Here is a 24,939-nt window from a genome sequence, read left to right as displayed (position 1 = left end):
GCTGCTCCTGCAGACCAATCATGTCACTGATTCACTTCTACCAGGAGCTGGATTGGGTGGCTCCTGTGGACCAATCAGACTGCTGCATTCTGGATCCTATTGTTCTAGGATTCAGCTCAGTACATAACTCACTCTATCTATCTATCTATCTATCTATCTATCTATCTATCTATCTATCATCTATCTCATAACTCTGTTCTCTTATTGTGTGAAGGGGCTCACAGAACCTTCCAGCTTCCTGCAGGTCCTTCAGCAAGGAAGGGCAAATTAATCTAGAGTCAAGAGATCACAGGGCTAATAGCAAACACATGATATACGGAATTGGTTGTTTCGATTGAGATCCAAGAGTGACAACATTGAGGGGGGGAGGGCAGGATTCCCCCCCCCAGTGTGTTAGTTTAGATAAGTTGCTTTCTTCCTGCTTCTTTATAAATTAGTGTCCAATAGATGACTTCCCTTCCCCTTAGGAATTTCTGGCAGGTGCATGACCCTGTAGATGGTTTGTTCTTTACGTTTGGTTCTATGCTTGACATATTGATTTGGTTTTGCTGTATTCCCCCCCCCCCCTTGTATTACCATCACATTCTCTGGGGTGTTTTTTTTGGGGGGGGGCTTTCGAGCCCAAAAGCAGCATATAAATACCATATTTTTTGCACCATAACACTCACTTTTTTCCTCCTAGAAAGTAAGGGGAAATGCCTGTGCGTGTTATGGAGGGAATGCCTACGGGTGGTGGTGGGGATCTGCTGCAGTCATGAGCAGAGGATCCATGGTTCCCCTTCCTTCCCTCCTCAGTGGCTCGCTTTGAAACAGCAAAGCGGGAGAAGAGCCGCTGAGTGGGGAGGAGAGAGCGACAGAGAGCCTGCTTCTTTAAAGGAGCAAAGCGGGAGAGGAGAGGAGCCGCTTACACGAGTGTAAGCGGCTCCTGTCCGGTTGGCTCCTTTAAAGCAAGCAGGCTCTCTGTCCCCCTCTCCTCCCCACTCAGCTCGCTAAATAGCAGCAAAGTTTTTCAGCTCCCTAAGCCGGGGATGAGCAGGGAGGAGGGAGAAAAGCAGAGCCTGCTTGCTTTAAAGGAGCAAAATGGGAGAGGAGAGGAGCCTTCTCCCCTTATACCCCTCTTCTTGATTATTAGCAGCATCCTTCTCCACCCACCCCACGCGTGCTCCTTGTCCCTTGAGTGCTTTTCCTTCCCTCCCCACTTAAAACGTGGTTACAAAGCACAGATCCACATGGATCCTCAGGATTTTTGCACTGGGTCACCCCAAATTCACCATCAGATCACATAGCATGTCCATGGCTACAGCTTGCACCAAAAAAATCACGCACCCACTGTTGCCTGGGGCCACAGTGGTGCAAAAACGTGGTTACAAAGCATGGATCCACATGGATCCTCAGGATTTTTGCATTGGGCTACTCCAAACTCACCATCAGATCACACGTCTGTGGCCACAGCATGAACCACAAAAATCATACATCCACTGTTTCGTTTAGAATATTTTTTTTCTTGTTTTCCTCCTCTAAAAACTACATGCGTGTTATGGTCGGGTGCGTGTTATAGAGCGAAAAATACGGCAATTTAAATCAATCAATCTTATTCTCCATCTTTTCCTCCTTGCTGCACAGCAGAGGTGGCCCTCCGGATGCTGTGGGATTCCAACTCTCACCTGCCCCAATAGTTGGGGTGGCAGGAGACATACTTGGGCAACATCTGGAGGGGCCCAGGTTAGCCTACTATGAAGGTTGCTGGTTCAGTCATTTTTGAGTTGGGTGTGTGTGTTGGTGAGAGGGTGCAGCATGGTCTGCAGTGTATTTCGCTCTCCTTACCACATCTAAAGAGCACAATCCTCTGCTCCTCTGTGTAGGGCTCTATGGCTATTTGACATTTGGTGCTGATGTTGCTGCTGACATCCTGATGTCCTACCCGGGAAATGATGTGCTGGTCATTGTAGCTCGGCTGTTGTTTGGCATCTCCATAATCACCATCTACCCCATTGTCCTCCTCTTGGGAAGGTAAGGAGCAGAAGTGTTGCTTTTCCTATGATTTGACCCTGACGGAAATGCTGTTCTGCTTAATGAGGACTGTCATTGTGTGTCGCTCCTCTGGTCAGAAGCATAGTCTGATTTCCTCTGGGAACAGGCTCATTTTTCTCAAGCATAACCATATTTATAATACAGCATATCTGCTTTAGAATGAAATCCAACCTGTTGCGCCAAAACCATTTATGGCTTAAATTAATGGTATTTTATTCCATTTTATATCCTTCCTTGCTTCTGAGGAGCCCAAAGTTCAGGGCTGCCTGCTTGGCCCCTCCCTTTCCTCCTCAAACCACACCCATTTTTCTTGCTCCCACCCATTTGAACTAAATTACATTTTGATAAATACCCCTTATTCCCAAAGAAAAACACATATAGTAAATTACTGCACAATCCTAACCATGCCTACTTGGAAGGTATTCCTCCTGAATTTAATGGAATTTACTCCCTGGCGAATCAGTTTAGGATTGCAACCTCAGTCCTATATATCCTATATATACTTGGCTTGGGAATAAGTCCCACTGTACTCATTGGGGCTAATTTCTGAGTAGATATATATGTAGGATTACACTGTCAGAGGTGGAACCTAAGAGATACAGAACTTAGAGGTAAACAGAAAATGCACATGTCAAAAGCAATCCACCAGAATAAATGCTATCTCCTCTCCTGTGATTATAAATGTAGTCTTATTTCCATGTGTTACAACAAAGAAGAAAAGTTACTCATGGAACATATAGATCAACATTCAACTCCCTTGCCATGTCCATTGTTCCAAATATGTATTATCCCTCTTAAATTCTATGTCTGGAGGTGCATTCCTGTAGAACTTAGCCTTAGGCTGCCTTATGTAGAGTCACACTTTTGGTTCACTTGGCTCAGCACAGTCCATCAATCTCAGAATTGTCTACACTGACTGGTAGCAGTTTTCTAGGGTTTCAGGTGGAAACTTCCTGGAGTTGCTTGGGATTGAACTTGGGACCTTCTGCATCCCAAACAGATGCTCTGCCACTGAACCATGGCCCTTTCCAATCTGGGGAAAGTTCCCCCTCTTCTACCAACTGAACCAGCCACTTCCATAAAGTAGAATCCTGTTGTTGTTGTGGTGGTGGTGGTGGTGTGTAATTGCCCATATGTCTATGCTAGGTCAGTCCTACAGGACGTCTGCCTGAGTTCCAAGCACAGCTACCTCCTGACAACTGAGCCTTATGAGAAGTGGATGCGGGTCACTCTCACTACTGCCTGGGTTGTGGTCACGCTGGTCATTGCTCTCTTTGTGCCGGACATCAGTGACGTCATCAGTGTCATTGGGGGCATCAGCGCATTTTTCATCTTCATTTTTCCAGGTATGATCATGTTGTGTGCTCTCTGAGGTAGGAGAGGGTGAGGGATCTGCATAACAATGGCTGATCTTTTAGCCCCCCCAAAAGAGGCAAGCTGGATCAGACCAAAGGTCCATCATCTGGCATCCTGTTCTCACCGTGGCCAACTGAAGTTCGGTGAAAAGCTTGCAAGTAGGTCTTGAATGCAGCAGCAAACTCCCCACTTGTTCACCTGAGACTCCAAGAATTGGTGTCACCATTGCTCTTGGCCAGCTATCCTCCATTTTTCTCAGGGAAATTGATTTTTCTCCTCCCCAATCCTAATCATCTAGAAAAAGTTTGTGGGTTGATGAAAGTTTTTGCTTTTTTGCCGCCTCCTCCTTGTCCTCCTGGCAAAGTCCTCAGTGATGGATTTAATTATCAAGCAATCTTCCTAGAAGCAAACTTCTTTTTCAAGTGAGATTTCTTTTTTGGTGCCTTGATTATCGCAACGAAAGGTTTTGACCAGAGCTTTGTACTTGAGAAGGAAACTGATCAAAGTTCTGTTTCACAGCAACCCAGATTTTCTACCAGAAGAAGCTAAATTTGACTGCTTATGTAAACAGCAATCTAAACACCGTTGCACACCAGCTTTAAAAATAATAATAATGGGAAACTGCTTCTGCTAATCATGGAGGGAAGGTGTGGTCATGTATGAGGTCTTGGTCACTGCAGTTCCTACTAGAGCCCTCTTCTCCCCCTGACCCTCCTCCCTTCCTCTCAATTCTTCTGTGGCTTCATTTGGAATTGGCATTTGTAGTAATTTATTGGCAGCAGTAAGGACTAGAAGTTTGGATGAGCATGTACTTCAAAAGAAAGAGAAGAAGTGAAGTTGCAAAAGTTTGTGTTTAGCTGGTATTGGAATAATCATAATATAATTTTGCCACTCTGAGCAGCTTCCTACATGAAAATATAATAAAACATTAAACAACTTCCCTATACAGGGCTGCTTTCAGATGTCTCCTCAAGGTTGTACAGTTACTTATCTCCTTCACATCTGAAGGGAATGCAGACTTGTTCAACTTATAATACTTTCCATTCAGTTTGCAGTGCTCCTGAAGTTCTTATCTGGCTTAGATTTGAACTCCATGTCAAGGAGCCTGGGAAATGTAGTTTGCCAGGTCTCATGAGTCATTAGGAAAGACAAGCTGGAAACTAGATGCTTCATGACTGCTCATGTCAGTGATGCTGTGAGGGGGATCTGAATTTCTGGAATTTGACTCGCCCCTGCTTTCTTTTTCTTTTTCTTTTTTGGAGGGAGAGAACTGGCTGCTGTTTTTGGAAAATAGCCCATCTTGCTGACCCATACGCTAAATCAAGCTGAGGAGCATTTGGCAATGACTAGATGGCGTTGTTAAAGCTGTCAATGTCACATTCCGTACTTGCAACCCTGGGAACCAGACATGGTTAAGCTGCCTTAGAGAGGAATATTCGGAAGATAAAGAGGATTTGGTTAAATAGAAATTTGGTTAAATGCAAAATAAACAGCCATTTTGTTTTATCTAATTTCTATTCTGCCCTTCAATGCACAGTGATCGGAGCAGTCTATAGTATTTTAGGTATTTATTGCATTTATATCCGACCTTTTCTTCCAAGGAGCTCACACAGTTCTCCCCATCCTCCTTCCACATCCTACCTGTGAGGTAGGTTATGCTCCAGGGTCAACCAGTTAGAGCTTCCTGGCTCCCAGACCCACTTCATCACACTGACTCTCAATTATTAATAATTATGATTGATTGCAATTATTATTAGTGATAACAAATGCAAAGTGATTTCTCTTGTGTTGCAGGACTGTGTTTGGTGTGTGCAGTGGAGATGGAGCCTATCAAGCCAAGGACCAAGTATGTCTGTGCCTTCCCAGCCCCCTTTGCTTGCTATGAATATGAGCTGGTTGTGGCCAAGGGCAGGCATCCCCAGTCTGCACCCGGCAGAGCTTTAGACTTTAGCTCCCATTTTGGGGGATGCTGGTTGGGGCTGATGGGAATTGGAGAGCAAAGCTGATGCACTGTGTGCCATGCGGGACTCCCCGAAATTCATAGGCCCTGCTGTGGCCTGCCCATCATAACTGGCTTTTTGCCGGCAGTTATTTCTATGACTGTGACAAAGGTAACACAGCTTGGCATTTTCCCCCCTCCCGCCCTTTGACAGGTCTTGCTTAATTACATGGGGAATTGTCACCGTCCTTTGTGGAGCCTTCATCTTTGGACAAAGCACGACGATCGCTCTCATGGAACTGTTATACAAAGTCTAGCCAACCGGTGGAGGCAGTTGCGACGGTAGCAGATGGTGGCAAACAGAGACTGTCTTGATACTTGCACAGCCTGATGCGTATTTCCAAGTGATATGGGCAAGTACTATGCAGCTTTTACCAGCTGGCCATAATTTTAATAATAGCCACTTTTTCGCTATCTAATATAGGTATGTGTTGGTTGTGCTTTTCCGTACATTGAATGCCCCCTCCTCTCCCCCTGCGGACTGTTGGATAGGACCCGTTTTCTCAAGCAAAAGCTCCTTGGGTGTCTGTTGTAGTGCAGATTTTCATTGATGTTTCAAACCACAGAAAGCTGTTGGATTTCTCCCAAAGCTGCTCGTCGCACAAAGTTACTTTAGATGTATGCGAAGTACAGAGGACTCTTGAGAAAACATTAAGCTTTCCATAAAAGACATTCTGCCGCTTCTGCTCCCCATTTCACTCCTCCTCCTCCTCACAGGAATATTCTTAAAAGGGCTTTGAATTTCTAGGGTTTTCCCCAACCCACACCCCCTAAATGAGGCTCCAGAAAAAATGAGGCTCTGGGAAAGAAATTTATCTATTAGGAGAGCATCCAAAAGTTGTGTGGATGTGTGAAACGGGGATTGCTATTTGTTTATTTTTCAGTAACTGTCAGGAGCATTGTTTTCACTTAGTGTGCATGCTTAAAATATATCACCAATGTATAGGTGCTAGAATGCCAGGTTGTTGAGCTGCGCCATTTTATACACTGCTGCAAGAGACCTCAGAACATGTTTAGGAGTCCTTTGTTGCTGAGCCAAGGAAGATGACATGGGTGGAGTCAGTGCAGTATAGTTGGCAGCTGTGGGAGCTGGTTTTGTACATGATCCTTCAAGTGGCTCCACTGCCTTAGATGGTCCAGGTTTTGCCACCCTGGCCCAAACCAGGTACCAGAAGTTCTGAAGTAAAAAATTGGCCATTTTTTGTAAACCTGTCTAGAAGAGGCTCTCCTGCCCCTTTTAGGCTTTGATGTCTTATCCTGCAGAAAGGAACTGCTAACTTCTGCTTCTACAGGCAAAGGAGACTTGTATCTTTTTAATGTTAGGGTTGGTCTTGCCAAACACCGGTCAACAAAGGCCTGAAATTGAGGATAAATCCCAAACATTGCGCCATTGGAGCAAAGGCTGGCTTTGCATCTCAAATGTGAATCTAAAAACTCACCCCCGAAGCTTGGGGCACTTAATGTATTTCCCTCTCACTATGCTACACACTTTCAGATGGGTAGAGCATTAAAAGTCACCACGGTTTCCTTCTCCATGTACATGGCTGGGTTGCTTGGAGGGCAGCAGAGTCCAGGGCCAGGGCCAGCCAAGGCATCTTGGAGCCCAAAGTTGTTGTTCCTTCTGTAGTACAGACCCCATCCATACTGAGTTCCTCTCCCTTGTCGGCTCATTTGCTTTCCTCCCTGCAAACCATGGCAACTATATATTGCCATGCTATATATAGCTGGATTGGATAGCTGGATTGGATAGAGGACAATCTTAGCTAGCAAACTGTTCTCACAATGGCTAACCATTGGAATCTCCTTTCTTGTAACTTGAATCCATTGTGTTGGGTCCTACCCTATGGAACAGGAGAACAAGCTTGCCCCATCTTTCATGTGACAGCCCTTTAGATATTTGTTCCTCATAAGGATCCGTTGCCCTCCTCTTGTCAATAGCCTCCTTAGATTATGGTGCCCAGAGCTGGACACAGTATTCCAGGTGTGGTCTAACCAAGGCAGAATAGAGCGAGACTATTACTTCCCTTGATCTGGACACTATACTTTTGTTGATGCAGCCTAGAATAGCATTAGCTTTTTTTTTTTGCTGCTGCATCACACTGTTGACTCATGTTAAGCTTGTGGTCTACTAAGACTTCTAGATGCTTTTCACACATATTGCTGGCAACTCAGCTGTTCCCATCTTACATTTGTGCAGCCATAGTGGGGAAGACTGACCTGCCCAGGTGTGGACTGTTGATGAAAACTGCAGAGGTCCCCCACCTTTTCCATCTTAGGGTTCTTTATCTTTAAACAGGTCTTGGATCAGTTGGCCTTTCAAACAGAGGACTGCCCTCTGTTGCATAGGCTAGATGGGCTCCCCAGTCTGAAATGACGTGTGGTCTTAAGGGCAGGTGAAAACAATGAGGGTTCTACGCAGAACGCATTTTTTTATCTCTTAAATTTTATTTGGTTATCTGCACTTAAGTCATATACAATAGCGCATAATAGATGTATATAATAGTAAAATTGCTTATATGTTGGCTAATACTGACATCCTGCAGTGTGCTACACTTTAGAGCTATATAATAATCTTATTTCTAAAACGGTACATGTAAACTATCAAAGGTTATAGTCAAAAGTGAAGATAAGTAAGCTTGCTTCCTGAAGATTTTATTATTTATTTAAATTTTGCCTGCTTCAATCCCGGTTAGAAATGGTTCTTTGAAAAAAGAAAAGTATGTTAGTGAAGTAACTCGGTGCTGCTACTTACAGCTAAAAATAAAAATAAATCTAAGTACATTGAGGCTTTTTTATTATTCATGCACTGGCATTAAAGTGAAGGCAACAGAGGGAAAACCAAAAGGATGGGGATAGGGGAAAATCTGAAATGAAAGGGGACTTTATGGGTCTTCCATAGGTATTTCAGTCATTTCCTTGCACCCTGGATATGCTAGCTTGTCTTGGGTGGGCTTATGCCAAGAACATCTGGCAGAATAAATCTTGGCACCACCACCACACTATGGTTCCCAAAATTCTGTGGGAAGCCATGATGGCTATTAGTGCTATAAAACAGATGCTACTTCGGCTATATAGAGACCCGCCTTCCCCAATCTGGTACCCTCCAGGTGTCCTGAATTACAGCTCCATCAGCCCAGCTGGATCTTCTGAGAAAATGCCAGAACATTTTCCCTTTGCCATCCAGAAACCCTGTCGGTAAGGACATTTATGTGCAAGGCAGTTTTTTCTGAGGTTATTTTTTTCCTTATCAGAGAATCTGTAGGTTTCAGTTTCTCTTGTTTGTCTTTTTTCCAGAAGTGGTATTGCTGTCATATTTGGACTATTTTAGTGTTTGGGTTAGTGATATGACTAAGTATTTGTGTGGAGAACTGAAGCTCAGTGGTAGAACACCTGCTTGGCATGCAGAAGGAACCCCATCCCTTCCACATAATTCTGGGGATGAATCTTGCCTGAAACCCCAGAAAGCTGCTGCCAGCCAGTGTAAGCAATGCTGAGCTAGGCTGACGCCTGACTCAGTCTGAGGCATCTTCCCATGCTAAAAAACCCAAACCTCTCAATTTTTCATGGAGGAAAAGATATTTCAATTCTTTGTGCAAAGGCCCCACCAATGCTGTTGTCACTAGTTTGCTGACTGTATGCTAGTGGGGAACAATCTGGTGTGTTGGATCTGTGGTACTGGGAGGCAGAGAGAATTCCTTTGCAGAAATGGCCATTTTTCTCACCTCCGGTTGATTTCTGCCTCCCCACATGCCAAGTGCAGAACTAGCAGTAAGGTGCATGTGGGGCAATTTCTGTAGGAGTTGCTGAACTCTCCCCACACCCCTTTCCCTCCATTTGGCTTCAAGAATAAAAATGTGCCTGGCTTAAGGGGGGAAACTACCAGACGGTCAGGGTCACAGGAAGTAAACAGTTAATAAGGAAGCGATGGGCATCCTCTTCCCTTTTGGCAATCCCCCCCCATACTCTCTGCTTTTCTAGAGCGGGTTCCTTCTGTTCAATTTACTGAACGGGGCATTAGTTTGAAAACACAGCCCATGCATGAAAGTGGCATACAGGAGAAACTTTCAATTTATCAACATCCTTTAACAGCAGTTGTATACTGCTGATAGCAGTACCTTGCAGAGTGGTGGTGGCTGCAATAAATGGCAGAGAACTTTGAGCTCCGAAGGGGAAATGTCTGCCTGGCAGGGTCAGAAGTTAGGCTTTTGGTTTTGGCTTGTTTTGTTTTTCCTTCACTTCAGATAGCAAGCAAGTAAATAACAGTTCCAGGTAGAAATGTTTTTGGGAGGGCATGGGGGGGGGAGGGAGGGAGGGAGAAAGACAACACCTGTTAACAAAGTCGTTAGAAAAGACAGGAGTTTTGTTCTCTGCAAAACAGCGGAAACTTCCAAGAGTGCCTGGTGAAGAGGGAACAATGCCAGCCTTCCCTGATCAGTCTTGGTTGAGGGTGCACCAAGCAGCTGCAAAGGGGGGGAAAGAGGTTTTATATTTGTGACAAAACAAAACAAAACTCTACTTGTGTTAATGGACTTTTTATTTTATACGTCCTTCCTTATCTGACTCACAGAAGGCATACCTATGTGTTAGTGAGTGGCAGGCCTGTGCCAAGGACCAGTATGAGGGCCACAGCATGATGGCGGCTTCACTCGGGTGAAACTGCTGCTGCTCGTATCTCTCTCTGGCCCTTGCAGAGGGAGGAACAACCTGCATTGGTAATGTACCTGGACCAAAGCAGCACACTCCTCCATCAGTGTGGGCAGGTAGCTTCTTTAAACTGCTCTGCTGAGGGGCATGCAGTTGCCCAAGCCTCAGTGGAGCAGTTCAATGAAGCCCCTCCCCCCGGTGTGTGAGCCGGAGGTGAGTTGGGGGCTTCATTAAACAGTTCCACTGAGGCTCAGGTAGAGAGGGAGCCATGACAGGCTCTGTCCACAGGGCTGTCTCCGCTGCTGCCTCTTCCTCCCAGCGCCTCGCAGGGCCAACGCAGCTTGTTCCTCAACACTGCAATGTACCACCAGCCAAGCACTGCAATCTGGTGCTACATTGCAGTGTTGAAAACCTGAGCAAGTGGTTGGCTTGGAGTGGAGATTGTGGCATTTAATGCGAGGCAGTAACTCCACTCAGGGGTTCATCTGCTGTGTTATATCATCACACGTGGCAAGCTGCTCAGTGGTAGAGCCTTTGCTTTGCATACAAAAGGTCCCAGGTTCAAAGTCAATGTAGACAATTCTGAGCTTGGGGAAACCTAAGGCCGCTTTCTAGGTTCCCTACACACAAGGGGCGTAGGAAGACTAGACAGAGGCTTGCCTCCCTTTTGGAGAGAAGAGACCTGGAGGTTGACCATCTGCAGTGGGCAGCTTGCTGTTCTCATGTAGGTTCCCCATGTGATGTGCAACCCTGGGTCCCTATGGGAACGGAGCAGGCTCCCCTCTCGTGGGAGAGAAGGAGAAGCAGATCTGAGTGCGCTCATTCCTTCTGTCCCCCTTCATACGTTGACTTAACATGAAACCTAAGAGTTGCTGAATTAGGCTAGCATCACAGTCTGTTGGGATAAAACAACAGGAATAGGAACACCAATAAGGCTTGGTGGTGTTGTGTTTTAAAAGTTTCATGCTACATGTTTTTAAAAGGGAAGGTCCTTTGAGAAGGGTGGCTCTTCCCCCAACCCAGGAGGCGGCAGCTTAGTCCCCCGCCCCCAACACACTGCTCCCCTCCTGAATTGGCATTCTGCTCTGAGTTGCAGACACAGAACTGCTCACCAGAGAAACTACTCCCAGTACATTCTCCTCCCTCCTATATATCACATTCTGGATCTGTACCTGGCACTGACACACTGGACACTGCTTCCGGTTGGGTGAGCGTATCCACTTTCACATGCTGGAAGCTTTTGCAAGCAGGACTCTGGAGATGCCTGCAGGAAAGAGAGAAGGTGGCCTTGTTATTTTAGAGCCAGTCTCATGTTTACCTGAGCAATAAGCTAATGAAATAAGGGCTGAGCCTGTGAGAGAGGAGCCCGACACCCCACCAACCCCCACCCCAAGCTGGCTGAGGATTTGGTTTGAGCATAAATGTTTCCCCACAGAGAAGCATTTGATATATTTAAATTTAATGTGCGTAACTTATACAAGTCACAGAACTGAGCTTCTTGGTGGAAAAAACCAGTGGCTTTAGCACAAAAAATTCCCAACCACTCAGTGGTAATTTATATCTGTCACGTTTGGCTAGCGAGAATGTGAATTTCTTTAATACTTTCGCCAAGGGAAGAACATTTATCTTTTGAAGTGCCTTGGGAGGTTTTGAAAGCGGCTTGTTAACACACTTGTTCTTGTCTCCACCTCCTTCCTATTTCGCTGTGGGGAGAGCGGGACTCTCCCTCTGGCTGATATTTTATTTTTTTTGGTAGTGCAACAGGAACTGTGGAAGAAAGGACTATTTGCCACTGTAGTTGATTTGTACAGTGCAGTTCATTAACCAGTGGAGGCAACTCTAGTAGGGCAAAAGGGGCACTCCCTGGCTGCTCACTTAATACCTGTCTAGGGGGTGCCATTGCCCACCATTTCCCTCTTCCTTTGTCTTAGTTGTAGCCCTTTCAGAACCTGGCAGGAAAGAGGTAAAGGGACCCCTGACCATTAGGTCCAGTTGTGACCGACTCTGGGGTTGTGGCGCTCATCTCGCTTTATCGGTCGAGGGAGCCGGCGTACATGTGGCCAGCATGACTAAGCTGCTTCTGGCGAACCAGAGCAGCGCACGGAAACACCGTTTACCTTCCCACCAAAGCGGTACCTATTTATCTACTTGCACTTTGACGTGCTTTCGAACTGCTAGGTTGGCAGGAGCAGGGACTGAGGAACGGGAGCTCACCCCGTTGCGGGGATTTGAACCACTGACCCTAGGCTCTGTGGTTTAACCCACAGCGCCACCCGCGTCCCTGCAGCAAAGAGGAGAATGGCATAAAACTAGAATTAGTTGGCTCTGCCTGTTTCTGGATCCATCTACCGTTCGGGACTGGTAGGACACAAAGCTGGGAGCCTAATGGGCACAGCCATCGCTGCCGCTACACTAACCAGCAATGATGAAATGCAAAACCCAGCATGTGGCAGCTGTGAAAAAGGTGAATTACATGTTAGGAATCATTAGAAAAGGGACTGGATTTCAAACTTGTTAATATCACCATGCCATTATCCAAATTTATGGTGTGATTGCATATGGAACACACTACAATTTTAGTTGCTCTACCACAAAAAGGATAATGTAGAGCTGGAAAAGGGGGAGAAAAGAAAAGTAACCAAAATGCTCAAGAAGCTGAAGCAACTCTTCTAGGAGGGAGTGTTATAACAACTGGGGCCTTTTAGTTTAGGGAAAAAGACAAGTAATGGGGAAGGGAAGATTATGCATGGAGTGAAGTCATATGTGGAGGAGTTTTTTCTCAGTTTCCTAATATTAGAACCCAAATGGGCCATGCAGCTAAACTGAATGTTGGAAGATTCAAGACAGACACAAGGACAGGGCCTGGTTAAACTAGGGAAGTTGCTGCAACTAGATGTGGTGATTGCCACCAATTTGTGGCTTTTTAAAAGAGGTTTAGACAAATTCATGGAGAATAAAGTTATCAATGGCTACTAGCCACAACCCAAACTTTCAGAGAATAACTGCTATGGAGAATCACAGGTGGGAAGACTGCTGTTGTACTCTAGGTCTGCTTCCCATGGGCATCTGGTTGGCCACTGTGTGAATAGGATGCTGGGCTGGTCCAGCAGACTCCTCTTCTGTTCTTTTGCACCAAAGCTTTGACTAACAGGTTGGCAAACTAGTCCCTCATGCATGCTTCAGGAAGGCTGTTTGCTGTTGCAGAATTTTATTTTGAAAAAGTTTCATTTTCATTTTATTTTAAAAAGAACAAATAGCAGCATGCAAACATTTTAAACCGTGCAATCCTACACACCTCTACTCAGAAGATGAAATCGGACTTACACCTACATGAGGTTAAGATTGCAAAAGTGCTGAGGGGATTTAGGCACCAGCCATTCAATCCATTCTTTCCAGGTGTACCATCACTGCTGCAACTTATATACTTGCAGAGCCAGTTTTTTTTTTAAATAGGGAGTCTGCATCAGAGTTGCAGAAACGCACAAGTCCACAAAGCAGTCAAAGTGCCTTTGCTGCTCTCAAAATTCTGTGACTGTACTGTGCCCCAAGAGGGGGCTCCCTTTATAGCTTTGCTCATCTCCTTCTTTCCCCTGACACACTCTCTGATCAGCTGCCTTTGGTGCCACAGAGCTTTGCTCTGCTGCTGACCAGTGATGAGTGCATTCAGAGTCTTGTGCTCAGGTGGGAGGATATGATGAACTGCAGGGCACAAGGCCAGGGGGTGAGGGGAGCAGTGGTGCCCATCCCAACAGATGGCCAAGGAGTTTCATGTTCAGAAGGCTCTGCAGGGAACTGAAGAGAGTCATCATGCAGGTGAGACTTTTGGCACAGATCTAAGGCAGATGTGTGCGTGTTTTTAAAAAGTGAAAGCCAAGAGAGCCCGCAGTGGACCCCTGCAGCTCCCCTCCTGCCTTTTGCATTTTGAATGACAGCTGTACTAGATACCAATGCACTAAGCGCTCCTTCAAGCTGTCAAGCTTTGCTTCCCCTATTTTGCTGCTGTTACGCTGGCTGCCTTAAAAATTACCGGTAAATCATTGTACTGGTTTATGCTGTACTCTTTTTCCTCATTGATTTTTAAACACATAGAAACAATTTATTAAGTGCAAAACTTTCTCTAGGGTTTGGGGGAGAGGCCCCTTAGTGACACCGTGTATCATGAGACCCTTTTTGTTTCTGGAATTCATCCCAAAGGAACATTTCATTTAATGCAGAAAAGTTCCTTCCCAAATTGGCCCCAGTGCCTAAAAATGTTACATCCTCCTAGGATGGATACACACGTGTACAAGGTTAAAACACACACACACACACACACACACACACACACACACACACAGTCCTCTCCTTCATGAATTTGTCTAATCCTCTTTTTAAACCATCCAGTGGCCATGACTGAGTTTCATAGTTTAAATATGTGCAGCAAAAAATAATAACAGCCATTGGTGGGCTGCTGCTGCTTATGAATGATTTGCTGCATTGGTCAGTTTCCTTGTAGTTGCATTCCAAATGGCTGCCAAGAGTCTACCTGATGTCTTGCCTTACCTCTTCCAGTCATCCTCTGACTCCCAGAACTCGTAGACAATGAAAGTGACCCCATCAGGAAGCCTGACTGCAGTTACACTGCAAAGAGAGAGAGAAAAAGAGAGAAATGTGGGCAGCAGTTGAAAAAACTTTGTGGTTAAGGGTGTAGAGTGTAGAGTGTATCCCTGCTTAGTGCTCCCCCACTTGTCATGAAAACAGAAACTATTCAGCAATTATCTCTGTGGTTGATGAACCACAACAATTCTTGTGAACTGTCTGCCTCTTACAAGAATGTGAAATTAAGAAAAGAATGTGACAGCCACTCTTTAATTGGATCTATTTATAAAATTTTATGGGAGTGAATTGGCCCACGATCACAACTAGTATTGGGCTATACTCACAATCCCATCCCAGTAGGATAACTGTAAGAAATGACATGGTAAAGGAGGTTGTGGGAACCGGAGTCAATCACACACACCCTTTGCCCCATCATCCCCAACATTCCTGCAGGAGCACAGAAGTGGCACTTACTGAAAGCAGTCCCGTTCTCCTGCCACAATCTTCAAGTACTGCTTAAGGGAGCCACAAAACTCCCCCAGATGCTTCTGGGAAACTGTCATCTCAGTTCGTACCAAAAGAAGATACTAGAGTGAGAGGGAGAGAAAGAAAACCAAAGTGAAGTGAATCTTCACGTAGTTGAACCTTGACTTTGACTGATATACTTTGCTTTGGAGAGCTGGTACAGTAGTGAATAAGAGACTAACAGTGCAATCCTAGCTATGCTTACACAGGAATAAGTCTTACTGAATTCAGTGGTGTTTTTTCCAGGTAAGTGGGGTTAGGATTGCAGCCTTGGCCACAATTACAAATCAGGAAGACTTTGGTTCATATCTCCCCCCTTGCTCTGAGCTCACTAGAAAGTTTTAAGGAACCGGCTGTCTGTCTTGACTTGTCTTTATCTAGTTGTAAGCCTGACAACAACTCTGTAATGTTTGATTGCCTGAAAGTCCTATACAAATGCTGCACACCAGCATCCATTTGGTACATAGGGTTGTATTCCAAGTAGAACAGACCCATTTGAATAAATGGTTCTACATTAGTCATATCCATTCATTTCAATGGGTTCACTCTGGGTCTAGCTAGCAGTGGATACAACCCACAGTGCTCACTTCCTGCTACAGGAAGTGTTCTGTCTCTGTTGCAGCTATCTCTGTCTCCATAGCCAGCTAGCAAGACCCCAGGTAATAGGGTTGGGGCCCTCCTCTTCTACACTGCATGCCTGGGACATGGAAAATAATCAAAGCTGACAAATGAGTCTATCTCATGCAGCTATGTGCCGAGTAGTGTCACTGTGACTACATCCTGCAATACAAATGAGTTGCGGGTAAGGAAGTAAGAAGGCGGTGATTTCCATTCTGACCTAGATTTATCACAATTAGCAATGCTTCCATGCCACTGCAGTTCAGTTTCTGTGAAATACATCTCACTATCTGTTATTTAACATAAGATACATAATCGTTTACATAACCTACATTCGCTTTAATGTAAAGGATATGTGAAAACATCATTAATTATGTGTTGTTTGCAGGCTTAAAACACAACAGTGATGTAAACAAATACTGATTGTATTTGCTCAACTGATTTCTTTTCCTGAAAACAACGTGCAAACTGCAGGGATTTCTGCTTTTTCTATTTTTGTTGGAATTCCTCAACATCCCTATTTGTCGGTTAACATATTTGCCATCACTCAACCCCCAAGTCCACCCTGTCACTCCTTCTGCCCCCTCCCTCTGGAAGAAAGAGCCATCCACTGTCAAGAAGTCTTGACATACTGGGTACCTATCTTGCAAGAAAACCGGTGACATAAATATGAAAGGAGGGAGAGAATATACGGAGAGAGAAGATAGATAAATTCTGGGTTCTCATTGTCTCATGTAATTTCATTATGCAGATTTGCTTTAAAATTGCTGACTTTATATTTTAATGCATTTTGTCACTTGTTTGTTTTATTGATATTTTATATTGTTTTATGTAAAATGCTTTTATCTTTCTTTCTCCTCAAGTTATACTCTGTTCTTGTTCAGTTTACCCAGTAAAGTATTATCACTTTCTTTAATCTCTGGATTCCATCTGTGTTACTCAAGTTAATAACAACTACCTAAGAGAGAATGACTGGTCCAAGCAAGCTTCATACCAGTGTGGGGAATTTGAACCCTGGTGGCTCAGGTAATGGTCACGAATACCATACTAGCTCTGAAATTCCAAATGTTCAAAAACTATGCAATATAGGAAAGGGGATTCCTTCCTCCCCCATTGACAACAACTGCCTCCAAACATCAAGCAGTGATGAAGTGAAGCAAATGAGAAATCATTCTTCAATACCATCTTGTATTAGAGAGCTGTACCCCACCCCTATTTCCAAGATGAAGGTAGATGGATTTTGAATCTTCCCTTACAAAGTCAAAATACACCCCCACCCTGCCATGAGATACCATACGAAGGCACTCTTGTCAAATGCAGGCAAGCTATTTTCAGGCCCTATTTTCATACTCGAGTTGCTTTTTTAATCACAAGTGGCTGGATTTGATTAGAAAAGCAATCGCCCCGGTTAACCTTGATCACAGCTGGAACCAAACAGCAAAGCTTGACAATGAATGCAGCTTGAAACCACGTCGCTTGCTAATATGGAGGAAATGTGGGGCCCTTGATAGGGCTCGCAGGGTGAAGGAGAGGCAAATGTGGCCCAAGACGTTTTGCTGTCTGAGGCAAAAAACAAAATGGTGCCCATTCCACATACAAAAGCGAAACAGATTGGCAGCTGACTCTTGCAATACGACACACAGATCTGACCACATGGCTGCCTGTCCACTACCTGCCACAGGTGGCTGCCTTGTTCTACCTTATGGTGGGACTGGGGAGATAGAAGACAATAAAAGGAGGCCTGTTTTCTTTTTGCCCTCCCTCCTCCTTCCCGCACACTGCAAATTCCTCACCAAGGGGAAGCTTGGAACTGAGCTACATATCAGCTCAGGTTTAGAAAAGTCAAATGCTTTAATTTAGGGAAGAAAAAAACAAATCCTTAAATTTCTATTCCCTTTTCCCTTGTTTATTTCTTAGGATTGTTGTTACGTTAATCTTGAAAATTAATAAAAAGCATAATTAAAAAAGCATAAGTCAGACAAATTAATGGCGGGTAAGCCTATCAACAGCTTCTAGCCACAGTGGCTATGTCCCACCTCTGCAGTCAGAGGCAGTATGCCTTTGAATACCAGTTGCTGGGAATTTGTAGAGTTGGAAGGGACCCCTGGGGTCATCTAGTCCAACCCCTGCAGTGCAGGAATCCAGATGGACAGAGGGCTGTTGTGCTCAGGTCCTGCTTGCCGGTTGTCCAGGGGCACCCAGTTAGCCACTGCGAGAACAGGATGCTGGACTACATGGGCCACTGGCCGGATCCAGCAGGGCCCTTCTTACGTTCTTAGTTTGATCAAGTGCCAGAAAACTAGAGCAGAGTTAAATCTCTTGCTCAGTGATGCCTAGCATCATTATGAATCTGCTTCTAGCCCATACAAATGCAGATTTTGTTCTAGAGGTGTACGAGTATTAAGATGTCTGCTTGTATGCAGGGGTGATAGATGTCCAAACTGTCTATACTTTGCGGGAGAAATTTCTGCACATACAGGAAATTTAGATCTGCACATGTAAAGTGGGTTAAAGGCAGTGGCGTAGCGTGGGTTGCCAGCACCCGGGGCAAGGCAAGTAATTTGCGCCCCCTAACCCGTGGATTTGCGCCCCCTAACCCGTGGATTTGCACCCCCTAACCCTAACCCCCAGATGTTGCGCCCGGTGCGGCCGGCCCCCCCTGCACCCCCCACGCTACGCCACTGGTTAAAGGGCTCAGTTGTTCTAGTGCACCAAATCCACTTTTGCAAGTAGTAGGCATTTTGCAATTTGGAATGCGATGGTGGAATGGATTCAAAGCATAGGAAGAACAAATAGCTAATAGGCAGACATATAAACACCCTGTAAGCAAATCAGGATGAATGCCTCATGTCATGTAACTGTCCTGCAAACAGAATGAATGCTCAATGAAGACTGGACATAATCTAACCACTGCATAAGCTTTGTGCAAGCAAAACAGGATGCTTGATTAATAGATTGTCTGGAGGGAATCAGGGACAGGAACTTGCTTAAATCTTTGGCACAAGACTTTCAACGGCAGCACATTCTCCAGGCAACAGCTCAGTTCACACAACAACAAAAACAGGATCTCAGAGCTAATCTTTTCAAACACATCTGGGACCTGTCACAAGGAATCAGGGGGAGTCCCTGGCAGGTAGAGGTTGCATTTTCAAGGCATTTTATGCATTCAGCATGCAATCAAGGCTTAGCCAAGTGTGACAAACATGTCTCTTATTTGTACTGCTCTGCTCTGCAGAGTCAACCAGTCCTGAGCTATAAAGCATTTCCCTTCAGCAGCTTGGAGGAGAGTCAAAGAAAAACATGAATGCATCTTGTGTGCAGTCTGCAAATAAAGCAAGAATGAATCTTTTTTCTCAAGTTCAAAATCTGCCTGATTAATACCACCCATTAATAATGTGGCAGATCCACTCCTGCTAACTGCCGCCAATTAAAGATAGTGCACTCACCTCACGGTACACCAATTACACAAATTTCTACAATTTACCACAGATTATCTAGCAGGGGACTTATGTGAGGGAAAACTTAATGTTTTAGAGTCTCAGGCAGGAGCTGATTAAACAAACAAGAAAAGTTGTATTAAACAAAAAGAAGTTTGTGAAATGAAGTGGGTAAGAAAGCGTGTCTTTTCAGGTAGAAGTTAACTTATTTACTTTAACTAACTATAAGATGCCTCAGGCTTAAACAAAGTATTATAGGCACAACTCTTCTTAAACTTCATTTAGTAAAAATCAGTTGGTACACATCAGGTAAATATTCACGTTTCCAGAATAGATGGTAAAATGCCTAACTTAGTTTCTGTCACTTAGATATTACAGTTAAATACTTTCAACACCATACCTCTTCCTTCACAGCTTAATACTTTGGTTCATGAGCAAAGGGCACTTCTTCTCAGTAACTCTCTTAACCATCCCACACCTGAGGTCTTCGGAATGGTAAAACAGACCCAGGGAATCACTGCACCCCTGGTTACTGGGTTGGGAGCCTTCAGTACCTAGAAGAACTCTCCCTTCCTGGCTATACTGAGACCCAGGTAGCCTGTATCCCCACAAGACCTCTCTCTCCCAATTCAGTCACATCCCTCCCAGAACACTCCTGTCTGTATACCTTCTCCAGACACTCAACCCAGTCTCCCTATCCAAGCTGCAAGGCCCTGTCCTCTCGCTATGGATAGTCCCCTCAGTGTAGATGTTTAACTTAACTCCAAACCAGTTCTCCCTGTCTCCCAACCTGAAACCTGTCTATCTCAAATCAAATCCTATTCCTCTTCTCAAACCCAGCCCTATCTAACTCTCTCCCTTCAGAAACTGCTCCTTTTATTCTTCCCCCTCCCCAAAGTGCTGTTCCTCCCCCTCTGTGGCTAGCAGACTCTATAGCAAATCAGAGAGAGGCTCCAGCACTCTGGTGGAATTTCAGGGGGACGGCATCACCAGACTCTGGTCTGGCTCTGCTGTCCGTCGCAGCATCTTTTTTCTTAAGTTGAAATAATGATTCTGCAGTATTTACCATTTTATAAAATTCAGCTGGGTTTTGCTTATAGCAGAGGCCAGCTGCCAAAGCCCTAGATCTGAACCAGCCACCTCTCTATAGTTTGTGAGGTTTCAAAAGGCATTTCCTGCAGGCTTCAAAACACCTATTTGCCACTGGGCTACAATATTTAGCTGACTCATCCATTTGGCGATTTCACCTGCATATGTTTGCAGGCTGGGCTGGCAATTGTCATAAAAGGATGTTTTGGCTTGATCCAGCGGGGCTTATCTTTTTATGATTAAAAATCTTTAGATCAACTAATAGCGTGTTCACAATTACAACAACAGAATCACAGACTTTTAGAGCTGGCAACTGCAGAGTCAAACCAGAACACAGTATTATGAACTGGCCTTAATGTTTATTTATTTACCAGGCTACTGCTACATGTGGCGGAGAAATGTGATTCATTTCTCATATTACAGGCAAATCTACTTCACTGGCACTTTCTGCAATAATATGTGAGCTGAGAGACAGCCACCCTGGGAAATTCACCCTCCTCTGAATTTTGCAATACAGTTCTCCAGCCAAGTAATGTGTACAAAAAAAATGCAGGTACCAAGGTAAAGTGTGCATGGGGAAAAAAACATATAGTGGTGAAAATACGCTTTGCAATAATGGGTATGTATGCTAGGGGAAATTGCACATAAAAATGTGTCGTGAGATCATATGACATCTGCACTGGCTGCCAATTTGTTAGCAGGCCAAGTTAAAGGTTTTGCTATTAGTCTATAAAGCCCCTAACAGGGTGAGACCAGTTTACTTTGAAGATCACCTTCCCCCATCTGTGTCTACTCAACCACTTTGATATGCAGAACTGGCACTTTTACAAGTGTCACTCAATATTCATTCTGCATGGGAAAGAATCAATTTTTCAGTGTGGCAGCACCTATCCTGTGGAACTCCCTGCCCATTGACATTGGGCCTTTGCTGTCCTGTTTTCAGTGTCTGCTAGAAACATTTTTGTTTAGAGAAGATGACATGTTTTTTAACATGCAATTTTATTTTTAATGTGCGTTTTTAACTGCTCATTTCATCTGTTTTTAGTTTTTTAGGTGAACTTTTTCTTTAACTATTGATTTTTATCAACAATTTTATTTATGTTAACAGCTTAAAGGGTTTTACAATTAAGTGGTGTAGAAATTCTGTTAAAGTAAAGTAAAGTCTCTCCTCCAGTTTTAAGAAAGTTGGGACCTGCTTCCTTGCTCGAGGGGTTGCAAAAACAGCGAATGGACCATATGGCTGAGGTGGCGTTTCATGTTGATATAAGAGGGGACAGCATGTGTTGGACAACCTAGGATTCCACAGGAGGGGAAAGCTCATTAGGCCTTCCTCCTGGCTTGCATAAAGAAGAAATGACCTTTCGAGTCATATTTGCAGCAGATGGAGGTCTAAGATGAAGGGGTGGGGGCAAATGCCCCTCCCCATTCTGGTGATTTGCATATGTAAATGTATTTTATTTCCTGAAGAGAGACAGGATCTTTTTTGAGTACTCACTGTGCAAGCTGTGTTTTCACTGTCAGACAGTCGCTGATGCAGGTCAAACCAAAGAGTCTGTAGTGGGGAAAACAATTTTTAGAAAGGTTAGAAGCTGCAGTAGTGAAAACCCCCACCAGAAACAACAAAAATCAGCAAAAGCCCCCATTGGCCTTCCAGAGGTTGTTGGACTCCGATTCCCATCAGCCCCAGCCAGCATGGCCAGTGAGCAGGGGCAATGGGAGTGCAGCCTAGCAACATCTAGAGGGTCACAGATACCCCAGTCTAGCAATAAACAATTTCACAAGTAAAAGAATCTTAGGGCACAATTAAATTGACTAAACTCCAGGAAGTTCCACCCATTCTTTTGATGCTTGACAAGGCAAGCCTGCTGGAACAGGCCAGTGGCCCAGCCAGACCACCATACTGCTCCAACCAGATGCTTGAGGGAAACCTGCAAGCTGGACATGAGCTCAACAACAGCACTCTGCCCACCTGTGATTCCTAGCAACTGGTACTCATAGGCATAAAGCCCCTGACACTGGAGACAGAACATAGCCATTGTGCCAGTAGCCGCTGACAGCATAATTGTCCATGAATTTGTCTAACCCTCTTTTAAAACCATCAAACTGAGGAATGAGTACCATAGTTTAAGGATGTCCATCTGGCTGGGTTTCCCCAGCCACTCTGGGCAGCTCCCAACGGAACATTAAAAACACGATAAAACATCAAACATGAAAAACTTCCCTAAACAGGGCTGCCTTCAGATGTCTTCTAAAAGTCAGATACTTGTTTATTTCCTTGACATCCGATGGGAGGGCATTCCACAGGGCAGGGTCCACCACCAAGAAGGCCCTCTGCCTGGTTCCCTGTAACCTCACTTCTTGCAGGGAGAGAACCGATAGAAGGCTCTCAGAATGGGACCTCAGCTTCCAGGCAAAATGATGGGAGTGGATCCAGTGTTATGGCAGAGGGAGAAAAACTTCCCTATCCATCTTCTCCAGCCTACGTATAATTCTATAAACGTCTATTGTGTTGCTTCTTACTTGCCTTTTCTGTAAAGTGAAATGTCCCATATACTACCACCTCTTCTCTCAGAGGAGTTGCTTCATCTCCTTGGTTGCCCTTTTCTGGACCTTTTCCAACTTTGCAATATCCGTTTGGGGGTGAGGCAACCAAAACTATACCACAATGCTTAAAAAAAACCCCACCCCATATTCCTGTTTTTGAAAAACAACAACCCCAAAATCCCTGCTTTCTCTCACACACATGGACCCCCAATGTGCCATGCTACTGCATAACCTGAGTCCATTTCTTAATTAGTGGCTCCTGTAAAGGTTCGTATTTCTCCTGTGGTGTTGAGATAGATTAAACGCCTGAGATAGATTAAACGCCTTTGCTGTGTGATGTGCATCAGAGGAAGGGAAATTCTCTCTCCTCCCCATGAATTGTTAATGTGAGAAGGAAGAAGGCTGGCATGTTTTCCGATCCAAATTCCCTAAGCTGTAGGAAATGCTGCAGGAAGGGTTAGCCACGGACAGGGCCAGTCTCCCCGTGAGCAGGGAGGCCTGCGGATGAGTGGCTAGGGATTGGGGCTGGGGGAGCATGGGAATTCAATTTGATTTGGATTTTAATGTGAGCCATACTTTCTGATACAATATTTCAACTGAAACGCTGTAATCCTCTGAAATTTACATTTCTCCAGATTCTGCACTGTAGCTCAGTTCTGTCTGCTCTGACAGCCAGCAGCTCTCTGGGGTTTCAGGCTGACTATTGCTATGCCCTGTTGAACAATGTGAACAATTCAAGGAGATCTAAGAATATCTGTCACCAAGTATTGTCTATCTTCACGCAAGGATCATGTATGCAAAAAAAATAAAAGAAAAGGAAGCCAGGAAAGATGGAGAAGCAAATGGCTAATGTTAACAATTAGACTGGATAGTGGGAGACAGAAGGAACTGTGATTGATTACATGACACTGTAAAATAAGTTAAGGAAGAATTAAATTTTACTATTTTTCATTGATTTGCTCTATATGCAACATGAAGATTTTTGTCCTTAACTTTTTCTGCAATGTAGTTAGATAATTGTTTTGTATTGCTTATTAATTAAATTTATTTTTTAAAAATTGTGTTTTTCTTTTTTAAAAAACCTCTATACAGGACTAGGTGGAGAACCATATTCATCCTTTCTATCACCTCTTCTGAACTGGTAGCTGCAGTTCCACCCTGTCACCACTCACAATGGTGGCACTCAAGTGCAGTCACAAAGAGACAAGGTTCTCCTTGCTCTGCCAAGCCCCAGGGTCCTCCGACTTCAGCCCTTAGTTGGTAACTTCTGGCACCTTACAGGAGCAGAATAGTCAACAAGTGTCTAGGGCAGGCTGAAGCACCCTTAAATCCCTTGTGTGGCTATGCTGGGGTGGCTTTCTGGATAACCAGCTAGGCCAGGGATCTCCAAACGCCACTAAGTGCAAGTATTGCCTGCTTGTTACAGAGACTCCTTTGGAAGAGTCATATACTAGAGACCTCACAGTTATTCTTTTGTGTTGTCATAACAACCCAGGGAGAGGGGCACCTCTATAAAATAATGATCATCTTGGCCACATTTTTAGAAGCTGGTTGTCAAGGTAACAGTGTGTGTGTGTGTGTGTGTGTGTGGGGATACCAGTCCATATTTGTGAGCTTTAGAATGTGTGTACATTTCTATGAATTATTTTTGGAACAAAATCCACGTCCTTTGCTCCTGTTGGCAGCAAGAAAATCCAGGTACCAGCATTGGAATTCATAAGGAAGACTTAGAACAGAAGGGAAGACCTCTAAGCCTGCTGCCTTCATTACACCCAAATGTTCACGCCCACCTGCCCTACACAGGATGTGATGCATGATATCAGGGGTGCGGCAGGAGGGGATGGGGCTCAGCAGAAAAGATGCTTGCGGGCACTGCAAATCAGCTGCTCTGTGGTGTCTATAAAGTCCCTTTCAAAGTGCAGGGCAAGACAGTGCTTTGACCTGGGCTTCTGGAGACATCTTCAAAAACCCTAATTAAGAGCACAATTTTGCACAGTGCTTTCATCCAACAACCAACTGATGGGGTAAGGTGGAGATGAAACTCAGCCAAAAGTCAGCTTGCAGGCACTGCTGGTCAATGGCACCTGCAATGCACTGTTCACAAAACCCAACCATCAG

The 24,939-nt window shown here is 44.6% G+C and overlaps 2 protein-coding genes across 2 annotated transcripts in view; one reads left to right on the top strand and one right to left on the bottom strand.

Annotated features, from left to right (window-relative positions):
- The window catches only part of SLC38A8 (solute carrier family 38 member 8), a 35,854-nt gene extending 19,187 nt beyond the window's left edge, over window positions 1-16,667 (top strand). The window contains exons 8-11 of the mRNA XM_083515072.1: window positions 1,863-2,010; window positions 3,178-3,377; window positions 5,182-5,233; window positions 5,541-16,667. Coding sequence (XP_083371198.1) covers window positions 1,863-2,010; window positions 3,178-3,377; window positions 5,182-5,233; window positions 5,541-5,643 — 503 coding nt within the window. The 3' untranslated portion in view covers window positions 5,644-16,667. The remainder of the gene's footprint in view (window positions 1-1,862; window positions 2,011-3,177; window positions 3,378-5,181; window positions 5,234-5,540) is intronic.
- The window catches only part of NECAB2 (N-terminal EF-hand calcium binding protein 2), a 141,223-nt gene continuing 124,093 nt past the window's right edge, over window positions 7,810-24,939 (bottom strand). Inside the window, exons 9-13 of the mRNA XM_083515094.1 lie at window positions 21,773-21,829; window positions 15,083-15,195; window positions 14,573-14,650; window positions 11,203-11,294; window positions 7,810-9,846 (exon numbers count right to left, since the gene is read on the bottom strand). Coding sequence (XP_083371220.1) covers window positions 9,818-9,846; window positions 11,203-11,294; window positions 14,573-14,650; window positions 15,083-15,195; window positions 21,773-21,829 — 369 coding nt within the window. The 3' untranslated portion in view covers window positions 7,810-9,817. The remainder of the gene's footprint in view (window positions 9,847-11,202; window positions 11,295-14,572; window positions 14,651-15,082; window positions 15,196-21,772; window positions 21,830-24,939) is intronic.

The sequence above is a fragment of the Podarcis liolepis genome (assembly GCF_965112155.1).
Source record: "Podarcis liolepis genome assembly, chromosome: 7".
Classification (NCBI taxonomy): Eukaryota; Metazoa; Chordata; class Lepidosauria; order Squamata; family Lacertidae; genus Podarcis; species Podarcis liolepis.
Note: the sequence above shows the minus strand (reverse complement) of the source record. Positions and strands in the feature narration are given on the sequence as shown.